General features: G+C 46.4%; 1 protein-coding gene across 6 annotated transcripts in view; it reads right to left on the reverse strand.

The window, feature by feature from the left end:
* The window catches only part of l3mbtl1 (L3MBTL histone methyl-lysine binding protein 1), a 108,703-nt gene that overhangs the window by 37,435 nt on the left and 57,588 nt on the right, over positions 1-13,680 (reverse strand). For all 6 annotated transcript variants that reach the window (XR_005461427.1, XM_038803447.1, XM_038803448.1 and 3 more), the window contains 2 exons: positions 9,481-9,585; positions 254-389 (listed from right to left, as the gene is read on the reverse strand). Coding sequence is in view for 5 of the 6 variants with exons in the window: in XM_038803447.1 (XP_038659375.1) it covers positions 254-389; positions 9,481-9,585 (241 nt within the window). In the remaining variant the exon portion in view is untranslated. The remainder of the gene's footprint in view (positions 1-253; positions 390-9,480; positions 9,586-13,680) is intronic.

Here is a 13,680-nt window from a genome sequence, read left to right on the forward strand (position 1 = left end):
TTAATTTTATGCAGGACTTTGTCAAAAGCCTTCTGAAAGTCCAAATATACCACATCCACTGGCTCGCCCTCAACTCTACTACTTAAATCCTCGATGAATTACAGTAGGTTTGCCAAACATAATTTCCCCTTCATAAATCCATGCTGATTCTATCCAGTCCTGCCGCTATTTTCCAAGTGCTCTGCTTTAAAATCTTTGACAATGGATTTTAGAATTTTCCCCACTATCAGATTGATGCCAGAACATCTCTCACCTTTAGGAGGATGCAATTTGTGACCTGTCTTCTCACACCATCCCGAAGGATGGATGTCTGGAGAGTTAACATTCACCCAGAAATCATGGCACTCAGAATAACCATCAAAATGGAGTCGCAAGCGATAACCACAAACCTTCAGGAAACAAGATATTGTTATGATTCTCCAATTATAAGTAGCCTTTCTTGCAGTTTAATAATAGTTACTTACACAAAATCTTCTTGCCCTTTCTGGTAAATTAAATATTACCTTACAAAAACCATGGGCAATGTCAGGCATGCAAACTGGGCAGTTGATCTCATTCAGCCACCACTATTACCACCATCAATAAGTGGCAAACTAGAATTAACTGACAGTCCCAGCATCCATTTTCCTGAGCAAGATTATGGCCTCTCATCTTTTTAAAAAGTCAGAATGAATTGAGTGATAACAACTGAATTTCCAATTGTTATGCATTAGAATAAAAAAGTTAGTCACATGTAGTTAATCACATAATTAGTCGTTCTGCCTCTTTTTAAAGGGCAGTACAGTGGCACAGTGGATAGCACTGCCGCGCCATGCTGCCAGCGACCCGGGTTCAATTCCAGCCTTGGGTCACTGTCTGTGGAGTTTGCACTTTCCCCCTGTTTCAGCGTGAGTTTCCTCCGGGTTCTCCGCAGCCCAAAGATGTGCAGGTTTGGTTGATTGGCCGTGCTAAATTGCTCCTCAGTGTCCAAAGATGTACAGGTTATGGGGATAGGGTGGGGGTGGGGGGGGGGGCTTCCGCAAGGGCTGGGGGGACTGGTCAAAGGGTGTGCTGTGGAGTCGCGGATGGCGGGGTTGGGCTCGCATCCGGCCGGCGCCATGTTGTACAACGCGACCGTTGCAGATCGTCAGCCGTGCACATGCGCGGCCAGGGACCCAGCCATTCTCCGGCCATTTTCGGCGCGGGAGCCATAAGTTTCACCTGGCTAGTTCCTCACTGGACCCGGAATCAGTGGGAATTTCACGCAGAATCTTTGGTCGTGAAAGACCACACATGTTCCGTTGGCGTCAACATTTCATTGCTGAAACGGAGAATCCAGCCCAAGATCTCTCTTCCTCTGAATCCCCTTTCCACCAAACAAAAATAAACATCCTTCACCTGACATCAATTGCGATGAGATAACTTAAATTAGAAAACCAGAGGAACTCAGCAAACATTTCTGTATACCACCACGATCAAGCGTTAGTACTCTAAACAGGTCAGTGGTACGTTTTATTTGTGGTTCCAGATCATTAGCTTTCATAACAGTGCCAATAGCTGGGGCAACAGAAAATATAGCCACATGAGTGCTATTATGTATGAGATCAGAAGATTACACAGATATCATGGGAATTGGAATTTCTCCAATCTCATGGTGACATTGCTTAATTAACCTGTGGGCCACAGCATATAAAATAACCATCTTAATTAATATTTTCCATCAGATTTATATTTATATTAGAGTCATGGGGCTTTGCAGCACATAAAGAGGCCCTTCGGCCCATCATGTCTGTGCTGGCCATTAAGCACCTATCTATTCTAATCCCATTTTCCAGCACTTGGTCATTAACCTTGAATGCTATGGCGCTTCAAGTGCTCATCTAAATGCTTCTTAATGTTGGGAGGGTTCCCGCCTCTGCCACCCTTTCAGACAGTGAGTTCCAGATTCCCACCACGCTCTGGGTGAAAAGGGTTTTCCTCAAATCCCCTCTAAATCTCCTGCCCCTTACCTTAAATCTATCCTCATGTTATTGACCCCTCTACACAGGGGAAAGGTTTCTTCCCATCTACCCTATCTATGTCCCTCATAATATTATACACCTTTGTCATATTTCCCTTCGGTTTTCTGTGCTCTAAGGACAATGAATTCAGCCTGACCAACCTCTCTTCAGAGCTGAAATGCACCAACTAACGCAACATACAGATGAATCTGCTTTGCACCCTTTGAGTGCAATCACACCCTTCTTATAGTGCGGTGACCAAAACTGCACACAATACTCCAGCTTTGGCCGAACAAATATTTTACACAGCCTTCATAATAATCTCCCTGCTCTTATATTCTATGCCTCAGCTAATAAAGTCAAGTATACCATATGCCTTCTTAACCACCTATCTACCTGTCCTGCTGCCTTCAGGTATCTACAGACATTCACCTCAAGGTCCCTCTGGTCCTTTGTACTTCTTAGCATCCTACCATTCATTGTGTATTCCCTTGCCTTATTCGTCCTCCCAAAATGTAGCACCTCACCCTTTTCAGGATTAAATTCCATTTGCCACTGTTGTGCCCATCTGACCAGCCCGTCTATATCATCTGAGGCTTTTCACCACGTATTTACCATACCACCAATTTTTGGGTTAACCTCAAACTTACTGATCAGACCTCCTACTTTCACAGCTATGTCATTAATGTACATTACAAGCAGCAATGGACCCAGCACCAATCTCGGTGGTACACTACTGGACACAGGCTTCCAGTCACAAAAACAAACTACAACTATCACCCTCTGCCCCACTAAGCCAATTTTAGATCCAATTTGCCAAATTGCTCTGGATCCCATGGGCTTTTGCCTTCTTCACAAGTCTCCCATGTGGGACCTTGACAACAGTCTTACTGAAGACTACAACAACTGCCCTGCCATCGACATACCTAGTCAACTCCTCAAAAAATTCAATCAAATTTGTGAGACATCATCTCCCCCTGACAAAGCCATGTTGACTATCCTCTCTCAGTGAATATTAATTCTCCAAAAAATCCTCAGAATTCTTTCCTGTAACTCCATACCACTGATATTAGGCTCACTGGGCTGTAATTACCTGGTTTATCCCTACTTCCTTTCTTGAACAATGGTACCACATTGACTGTCCTCCTGTCCTCTAACACCTCTCCTGTGGTCAGAGAGGATTTGGAAATTAGTATCAGACCCTTTGCAATCTCATACGTCGCCACCCACAGCAGCCTGGGATCCAGCTCATTTGGACGTGGGGGTTAGTCCACCTTTAAGCCCACCAAAACCGCTAATACCTCCTCCCTCTCAATGTTAGTTTGTTCAATTATATAACAGTTCCCTTCCCTGATTACTATATCTACATTGTCCTTCTCCATAGTGGATATTAGCTAAAAAACAAATTAAGAACCTCACCTATATCTTCTGGTTCCACATACGGATTGCTACTTTGGTCCCAAATAGGTTCAACTCTTTCCCTACTCTGGATATGTTCATTATCCGGATATGTCCAGTTACTCTCCTGCCCTTAATATAGTTATCAAACAGCTTGAGACTTCCCCTTTCTTTGTTTCTTCATTGCCCCTCTTCACAATCCCAAATTATTTTTTAAGTACCCCCTGCACTTTCTTTACTCCTCCCAGGCTTCCACTATTTCGAGCTCCCTCTATCTGCCATAAGCCTCCCTCTTTTCTTTATCCGATCTTGTACATCCCTTGCCATCCAGGGTTCTCTGGACTTGTTGGTCCTAGCCTTTACCTTTACATGAAAATGTTGGCCATGTACTCTACTTCCTTTTCGAAGTTTTGACATAGATTTTCCTACAAGTAGCTGCCCCCAGTCCACTTTGGTTATTCATGAATGCCCCGCCTTCTCAACCTTGCCTCTTGCCTGAGGTGTGGTGATCTTCAGGTTAAATCACCACCAGTCAGCTCTCCCCCTCAAAGGGGAAAGCAGCCTAAGGTCATTTGGGACGACAGCGACTTTACTTTACTTTGGCCAGATCCTGCCTTATCCTAATAAAATCAGCTTTCCCCCAAATCAGACCACCATCTTTGTCCTTTTCCATAACTATGTTAAATCTTACTGAGTTTTGGTAACTGTCACCGAAATGTCCCCACCAGTGACACCTCTACCATCTGCCCGACTTAATTCCCTAAAATTAGGTCAAGTACCGCCCCTCTCTAGCAGGACTTTCCATGTGCTGGATCAAAAGATTCTCCTGGATGTAGCTTAAGAATTCTGCCTGCTTTCACACTTTGATTATTCCAATTAATATTGGGAAAGTTGGACTTCCGGTGGTGGCCATGAACTGATCAGTTGCACACAAAGTGGCTCCTACTTGGAGGCTTTGGTTTTGGCCCTTTCTGCCCGGTTAATGGGCGGTTTTGTTGGAGATTGTGCAAAATAAGTGGTAGGAGTTGAATTCTCCACCAAAGTGGAATGTCGGCAGGTTACCACACCCGGAAGAAATTGAATAAGAGTTAACACGAGGATGTTATTAGTGAGTACTAGCTTATTGATATAGCTCAGTAGCGAGTGCAAATTTAATTTAACTAATCGTGATACAATAAATTAGTTTTATTTCAATCTGATGATTGGTGGATTCTTTGTCATCAACTCGACTGACCATTCTGGAACAAAAGACAAAGAACCCGACATAGTACCACCAAGGGTAATATAACATGGTACTGAGCTATCGTTATTAATAAAGTAATATTGAATTTGTCGAGCAGTAATCAATAATCTCGTAGTCACTAATAATATCCTTGTGTTATATCTCTCTAATCTAATACTCTCCTAGTGCTGTTCTCAGATTTTCTCCTTCACTAATACCACCCAGAATTCCCTGAGGTCTGATTTATATACAGAGAAATGGTGGTGCCCTCTAGTGTTTGAATTACACAGAGATGTAATAATTAACTCTTCACTAGCTTGCCTATATACATATCATTACAAGGGAGGTCTGGCGGCATCAGCTAGAGATGTAAGAGGACTGATCCAAGACGATTGAGGGAGCTGTAGACCCTCTTCACAGGACTTGAGAGGATGGAGATGCGCCTGGAATCGCAAGGTGCCACGATCCGTGAAGTGGAAAGGGTGGCAATGGATCACAGAGATTGGATTGTGGAGTTGGAGGTGATGTGGGGACCAGCCTCTGAGGAGTTGAAGGTAAAAGTCGACTATCAGGACAATCAGTCCATGCAGCAGAAATCAAGAATTGTGGGCCTGCAGGAGGGAGTGGAGGGATTGAGGGCCACGGCCTACCTCTTAAAGATGTATATGAAGCTGGTTGATGGAGGGATCTGTGAGAGGGCCCCGGAGGTGGACCAGGCCCACCAATTGCTACGGCAGAGGCCGAGAGCTGGGGAGGTGCTATGGGCGCTGATAGTCCAAATGGATAAATTCCAGGAGAAGGAGGAGATTCTGAGATGGGTGAGAACGAAGCAACACTGCAGTTGGGCGAGTCAACGGATCCAAATATATAGGGTCATTGGGACCAACCTGTCCAAGTGGCCGGCAGGGTTTAACCAGGCCAAAGCGGTGCTCTTTTGGAAAGGTTCGATTTGGGGTGTTGTACCCGGCCAAACTCTGGGTGACTTTGAAGGGGAAGGAACAATATTTTACGAAGTCAGAGGAGGCGAATGACTTTATTAAGGAGCATGGTTTGGAGAAAGGGTAATGGTGGGACTTTCTTAGTTTATGACCTTCTCAGAAAACTGCACAGAGGACTGATCAGCAATACCAGGAAGTGGTCCGAAGCTGAATTTAAAGAAGATTCCACCTCTATCAAATCTCTGGTTAGTTGTTTCGTGGGTGCTTTGGGGCTACATTTTTAGATGTTGTGGCAAGTGGTTCTCCGTGCGATACTTCTATGGAGTGAATTCTGTGGCAGGCAGGAATTGTCTCATGGGATTTTCCTGTTCTCAACTGGTGAACGTGGGAATTCTGTTGAGCTTCACCTGAGGCTGCCGAGTCGGGAGGAGGAGCAGGAGCAGCAAGGAAGACAACATAAACCTGCTCAAGCTGCAAGTGGGCAAAGGAGGCATTGTAGCGCGAGTCTGCAGAAAGAGGACTTCACACCTCAGCCTCACAGAGAAGCAATGTGCAAGGTGGCTGCGTGCATGCAGGAAGAATGTCACCTATTTGTGCCACATGTTGGAGTGAGAATTGGAGCCCAACATTAACACATGCACTGCTATGCTCGTGGCAGTTGAGAGCTCTGTGGCTTGAAACCTTTATGCCTCGGGTTTCTTCAAAACTGCTTCTGGTGATCATACAACAATCTGACAGCAGTGATGTTGCATTTGTGAGGCGTTTAGGTTCCCCACGGTGACTGTCAAGCAGGATGAAAAAGCACTGGTATTTTCTCACATTACTGGCTTCCCTAGGCTATAGGGCATCATAAACTGCTTGGACGCTTGAATCACAAAGCAGGAATGTTTCTCAACGAAGAGAATTTCCATTCATTCCATGTTCAATCTTTTTATGATTCCAAGCAGTTTTTTCTCCAGTTTTTCCAGACAGCAAGCCTTTAACTTGCTCCCCTGCGCACGATTTCCATGGCTTGTTCTTCACGTGGGATCAGCATTTGGAAACGTGACCCTTTCTCCTCTGGTTGCCTGTTCCCTGTTATGGCAAGTGAGTTAGCTCCGCAAATAAGCAAGGAGTGGAACTCCATGTTCCATCAGTGAGTGAACTTGTGGTCTCAAAACAACAGTTACCGCTGTATAGCATCATCGGTACAGGGAATGTTCCAGGTATCTGACAGAGAGAACAAAATAAAAGGAATGGATGGAAGTCAAAGTGGAAATGATGAAATTTTTAAAAAGTTTATTCGTTCATGGGGTGCGGGGTGCATTGGCTCGATCAGCACTTATTGCCCTCCCTAATTGCCCTCGAGAAGGAGGTGATGAGCCCCCTTCATGAACCGCTGCAGTCAATGCGGTGCAGGAATACCTCCTGTGCCCTAAGGAAGGGAATTCCAGAAATATGCAGGATAAAGGACCAATCATTTAGGACTGAGAAGAGGAGAAATTATTTATCTCAAAAGGTTATGAATCGTTGACATTTTCATTCCCAGAAGGTTGTGGATGCTCCATCATTGAATACATTTAAGTCCAGGATAGATATACTTTTGGTCTCTTAGGGAATTAAGGAATGTGGAGAGTGGACAAGAAAATGGAGCTGAAGCCCAAGGTCAGTCATAATCATTTTGAAAGGCAAGGTCAATGCACAAGTCGTCTACTCATGCTCCTATTTCTTGTGCTCCTGCAACAATCAAGGAACGGCGATAAAGTTTCAAGTCAGGATGGTGCGTGGCTTGGAGGGCACCTTGTAGGTGGTCATGTTCCCATATGCCTACTGCCCTTGTCCTTCTAGGTGGTAGAGATCACAGGTTTGAACGGTGCAGTTGAAGAAACCTTGGTAACTTGCTGCATCTTGCGGAAGGTATTCTGCTGTAACTTTCAGTGGTGGAGAGAGTGAATGTTTAAGGTAGTGGATGGGATGCCAATAATGTGTGCTGCTTTATCTTAGATGGTGTCAAACTTCGAGGGTATTTAGAGCTGAACTCATCAGGGCAAGTGGAGAGTATTAGGCCACACTCCTGACTTGTGCCGTGTAGATAGTTGACAGGCTTTGGGGAGTCAGAATTCATTTCCCCTAACCTTCTCTTGTTGTCACAGTATGTATAGGGCTAGTCTAGTTCAGCGTCTGGTCGATGATGACCCTCAGGGAGTTGAAGTAAGTTCATCTAATAATTATTTTTTATTGTCACAAGTATGAAGTTACTGTGAAAAGCCCCTAGTCGCCACATTCTGGCGCCTGTTCGGGTACGCCGGTACAGGAATTGAACCCGCATTGCTGGCCTTGTTCTGTATTATAAACTAGCTGTCTAGCCCACTGAGCTAAACCAGCCCACCTGCAGCTTAAACAAAAAATTGAGATTCAGCAAGAGTTTTAAAGATGAAGCGATAGACAGGTTTAATGTTGGATGCAGCTAAAAGCAGTTTGCACAAGTCAAAATATGGATCAGAATTCTCCAGACATTGCAATTCAATTTTCTCGCCGGTAACGCACCCCCGCCAATGAGTTTCGCAGTGGCCTGGGGTGGTTGCAATGGGAAATCCCATTGGCATTCGGCGGGAAGATAGAATTCCGCCGCCAATGAACAACACGCACCTGAGAAATCCGCCCATGAATGTTCATATTCATGTACAAATTTCATATTTTTTATAGGAAAGAAACCAGCCAAGACATGAATCAGAAAGGTATAAAGGTTATATTTTCTGTAGTCCTCGGCAGTTAGGGTCTCATCTGAATGACACAAATCATTGTATATTCTAACTCACACATCTCCACACCACCCTGTGTGAATTGCTCAAACACGTTCCTCCATTTGCTGTTCACTACCTGTTCACAGTAGCTCGCTGCAAAAACAATTGTTAGCATCTGTCACAAAAAAATGCAATATTTAAGTACTAATAAAGTAAAACTATTACCTACACTCTTGTCACATGCTTGTGTTCTAGTACATATAGATGCACAAATCTATTGTGCTTTTCTAATTTGAGTTTTACTTTCAACAATCCTCAATTGGATCCTTCGCAGGAGGCTCATTTATCAAACAAAATCAACAGGTTGTGGGCAGCACGGTAGCACAAATGTGTGGGCAGCACAGTAGCACAAGTGTGGGCAGCACAGTAGCACAAATGTGTGGGCGGCACAGTAGCACAAGTGAAGTGAGCAGCACAGTAGCACAAGTGATGAGCACTGTGGCTTCACAGCGCCAGGGTCCCAGGTTCGATTCCCTGCTGGGTCACTGTCTGTGCGGAGTCTGCACGTTCGTTTCCTCCGGGTGCTCCGGTTTCCTCCCACAGTCCAAAGATGTGCAGGTTAGGTGGACTGAACATGATAAATTGCCCTTAGTGACCTAAAAAGGTTAGGAGGGTTATTGGGTTACGAGGATAGGGTAGAAGTGAGGCTGAAGTGGGTCGGTGCAGACTTGATGGGCCAAATGGCCTCCTTCTGCACTGTATGTTCTATGTTCTAGGTTATTATCTAAAACTAAAAGCCAGTTATCATATTCATATCTGATACATTTTAGATACTATGTAAAATGTTTTTTCAGGAACTGACAAATTTTCTGCTCGTTTCCTCATTATTTATAACCTGATCCTGTTCTTCCAATGTATCAGTTACTCAAATTTTTTAGTTAAATCAATACATGTAAGGGGCAGCACGGTGGTGCAGTGGTTAGCACCGCTGCCTCAAGGTCCGAGGTCCCAGGTTTGATCGCAGCTCTGGGTCACGGTCCGTGCGGAGTTTGCACATTCTCCCCATGTTTGCGTGGGTTTCGCCCCCACAACCCAAAAGGATGTGCAGGGTAGATGGATTGGCCACGCTAAATTGTCCCTCAATTGGAAAAAATGAATTGGGTACTCTAAATTTTTAAATCAATACATGTATATTAAAAATAAAGTGAAGCTTTCTGTACCTCAAACACGGTGAGTACGAAGTACATCGATGGATGTGTAGGATCAATACCTTCTAATTTCATGCCAGATTTGAACCAATTTTTATTCTGTGGGATTGCCTGATACTGTTAAAAAAGAAGAAAGTTGCAATCACATTATAGAATAGTACAATGTATTACCATTTTAATAAGGACTTCTCCAAAGTCCCGGCCAAGTGTTGACGCCGGCGTAAACACTGGAGTGTTGCACGCCGGCATCAACGGGCCTCTTGGTCCAGTGATTCAGTGGGCCACAGAGGGCCAGCATTGCGCCTGAGTGCTGTGCGCTGCTCCGGTGCCGATACGCGCCCCTGCATTGCCGGCGCGGGTCCACACTTGCACGTGGTGGCCGTTTCCACGCCTGCGCCACGTAACATGGCGGAGCCACACAGCGGGCCCGTGCAGAAGGAGGTAGGCCCCCTCCAAATTGCGCCCGCCGGCCGATCGGTTCCCCCGATCGCATGCCTGGCCGTTGTGCAGGCCCCCCCGCAGTCTGATCCCCCCCCCCCCCCCCCCCCCCGACCAGGACAGCCACCACGGCCGCAGGTCCGTGCTCCCGCTGGGTGGTACCAGGTTGGAACCACGCCGGTGGAACTCGGCGGGTCGACTGCGGGGAATCACCGTGGGGGCCTTTTTCAACAGCCCCCGACCGATGCCGCGTCGACTGCCGCCGATTCTCCGTTCACCACAGGCTCGGAGAATCCCAGCCGGGGAGTCCGCACCTTGTGAAATAAAGAAATAAAGTTTTTATTTACAGCATAGTATACAGCCCGGTAGATTGGTGTCTTACTAACCGACCTTTATACAGAGGTCAATAGAGATCCCCCGCCCCTGTATATCTGAGCTCTCTTATGGACAAATTGTAAAAAGGGAATGTTTGAATTCCCTTGAAGCTGCTGGGGTATTTGCTTTTCCCAATTATAGTTAATTAACATTTGTATGTGCCAGCCACACTGGTACAACCAAGGACAGTCAACCTATCCTTAGCATACTTAACGCCCTTTGGTGCGCTCTCATCTGTACGCACACCCAAGTACACTTTCAGATCTTTGGCCATAACAGGCAGAACACCACTGGCCCGCAGTAAGGAGTCACCAACATTCAGCTGTTTCCATAGGTCTTCATGGCTTCTTTCAAGTCCACTTTGTTTGCATTCTGTTCCCTTTGCAGTTTTCTTTAACTTTACTTCTGGAACCTTTCTCCTATCCCTGCTGTGTCCCACTCAGTGGGCCACCTCCTCTGTAATCGTGGTCCTGTTCAGGTCACCTTGCTGTAGTTTTGTGCCAGTCGGCTGAGACTTGGGCCCTTTGTGGTCTTTTCTTCTGCGCAATGCACGCAGTGCTGTTCTCCAGCAGAAGGAATGATAGAAGACAAACTGGCCGACGCTTGTGCAAACAACCTCAGAGAGGCTGCAGTCTGCCGGGAACTGTACTTCCACAGCAGCCATGGCAAGTTCCTCAGGCTCAGGGGGGAATCACGGGGCTGTTGGGGGTACTGCGAGGCTGTTCAGGGTGAGATCTTCAACCTTATCTCTTGTTGCCATTTAACCGGGTCCTTAAACAGACAATGTTAAATATGTTTTTGGGAGATAATGTTGTTCATTTTTGATTTACAATCTGGCCCAAACGTGGGAAAGTCACTCACGTGGCACAGCCCTGGCCAGCGATGCGTAGTATTTATATGCACCTTTTGCTTAACTCTCAGAGGCACCACTAAACTTGTCCATTCACGACGCCAGTCTTGCATGCTGATAACTAATTCTGCCTTGTAAGATACAAAATTATGTTGGCTAACTTTGTTTTTTCGTCTTTGTTCTCTTAATAAAATGCCACCAAGCTTGGTGATTCTGCTTCTGCAGTCATCTGGTCTTGTGAGACATATGACAGCATCAAAGTAAGAATTAAATTCCAGACCTGCTTACGGAATGCACATAGACCCTGGGTCTATCTTTAGCTAGGGAAGATGTTGCTATCTTTAGCAATGTAAGATTAATGCTTCCTTTGCAGTTAGTTCAATCTAAGGTGAAAGTGTTTGCAAACTGAACTACATGTGCTGGGTCATGATCTGAGGCAGCCATAACACAAATAAATGGCACAATGCTGGTAAAGTACGAGATCAGGAAACACATGTCTCTCCCCTAAGGAACTTGGGCACATACCTGCTTTAATGTATGAGGTCAATCTTTGAATAGAAAGTTAGTCAAGTAACCAGAAATGCGTTCGGGAAAAATGGAACTTTGTCGGCCGTGCAGAAGGAAGTATAGCAAAAAAGAGGTTCAGTTTACACCCCAACAGATTTTCTTTTGCAATGAGAAATTGAATCATACAGGAAATGAATCGAGCTGCTACCCATATTGTGCTGCGACTAAAGTTCAATTTTTCTCTGTTTATCGCCATTCGTGTGGACAACAAATGACTGGGGAAACTTACACTTAAGTATTTGGGCAAAATATGAGTGTTATCGAATCATTACATTGTTTTACATACCCGCACCATCTTTTTCTTTTCCATTGATTTCAATATTTGATTTCAAAATGAAAATCAGGTTGAATGTAAAATTAGCTACTATCCCCATTTTTCTGCCCAATGATAAAGTTGCAAATAGGACAACTGTTTATTGCAATTAACTTTAAATTGCAACTTAGGTATTCTCTGTGTAATTTCAGTGAATAATGCATGTTTGATAATCAATCTCCAAAAATATTGCTGAGGTTAACTGTGATTCATTGACTTACAGCTCTAATATATTTAAATCATTGTCATTTGACAGACATAATGGGTGGGATTCTCCGACCCTCCGCCGGGTCAGAGGATTGCCGAGGGGGGCGACGTGAATCCCGCCCCCGCCGGCCGCCGAACTCTCCGGCACCGGAGATTCGGCGGGGGCGGGAATCGCGCCGCACCGGTCGGCGGCCGCTCACAGCGGCCCCCCCAGCAATTCTCCGGCCCACAATGGGCCGAAGTCCTGCTGGTTCTTTGCCAGTCCGGCCGGCGTAAATTAGACTAGGTTCCTTACCGGCAGGACCTGGCGGCACAGGAAGGCTCTGGGGTCCTGGGGAGGGCGCGGGGCGATCTGGCCCCAAGGGGTGCCCCCCACGGTGGCCTGGTCCACGATCAGGGCCCACCGATCCGCAGGCGGGCCTGTGCCGTGGGGGCACTCTTTTCCTATGCGCCGGCCGTGTCAGCCTCTGCGATGGCCTCCGCGTAGGTGAACCCCCCCCCCCTCCCTCGCGCATGCGCGGGGATGACGTCAGCAGCCGCTGACGCTCACGCGCATGCGCGGACTCGCACCGGCCTGCAGAGTCCCTTCGGCCCTGGCTGGCGTGGCACCAAAGGCCTTCCACACCGGCTGGCGGGCGCAAACCACTCCGCCGCCGGCCTAGTCCCTGAAGGTGCGGAGGATGCCGCACCTCTGGGGCGGGCCGATGCCGGAGTGGTTCATGCCACTTCTTACGCCGGGAGCCCCCAGCCCCGCCGGGTACGGGAGAATCTCGCCCAATGTAATACTGAGATCCTAAAAGGTCACCATGGTCCCAGAATACCATAGGCTGCTTTCCCCTTTGAAGGGCAAGAGCTGACTGCTGGTGGTTTAACCTGAGGATCACCATACATCTGGTGCCAGGCAAGGTTGAGAAGGTGGTGCCTTCATGAATAACCTCAGCCGGTCTGGGAATTGAACCCACACTGCTGGCCTCACCCTGCATCATGAACCAGCTGCCTAGCCAGCTGAGCTAAACCAGCCCCCAATCTAACCATACATACAGCATCCTTGCTGAATAAGCATCATCGAATCACACTGAGCAGAATTCAGCAAAACAATTCTCCCTTAAGGGGATTGTTGAAGGCTGACATAACAAGGCCAAAGACAAGTTTGCTATTGATTTTTTTGGGGGGATGGGGGGCACCTCTCATTTCCTTTACTCCAGTTACCTTCCAAAATACTCTGACACATATTTGGTGATGGTGACCAAAACGTCTGGGAGAAAGGTGAGTCGGTCCATTCTATACAGATATTGAGTCATTTTGATCAAATTTCGTATTTCGGTAAATAATTGGATACTCTAAATCTATTTTAAAAAGGGGCGGCGCAGTGGTTAGCACTGGAACTGCGGGGCAGAGGACCCGGGTTCGAATCCCGGCCCTAGATCACTATCTGTGTGGAGTTTGCACATTCTCCCCGTGT

The sequence above is a fragment of the Scyliorhinus canicula genome, chromosome 7, assembly GCF_902713615.1.
Source record: "Scyliorhinus canicula chromosome 7, sScyCan1.1, whole genome shotgun sequence".
Lineage (NCBI taxonomy): Eukaryota > Metazoa > Chordata > Chondrichthyes > Carcharhiniformes > Scyliorhinidae > Scyliorhinus > Scyliorhinus canicula.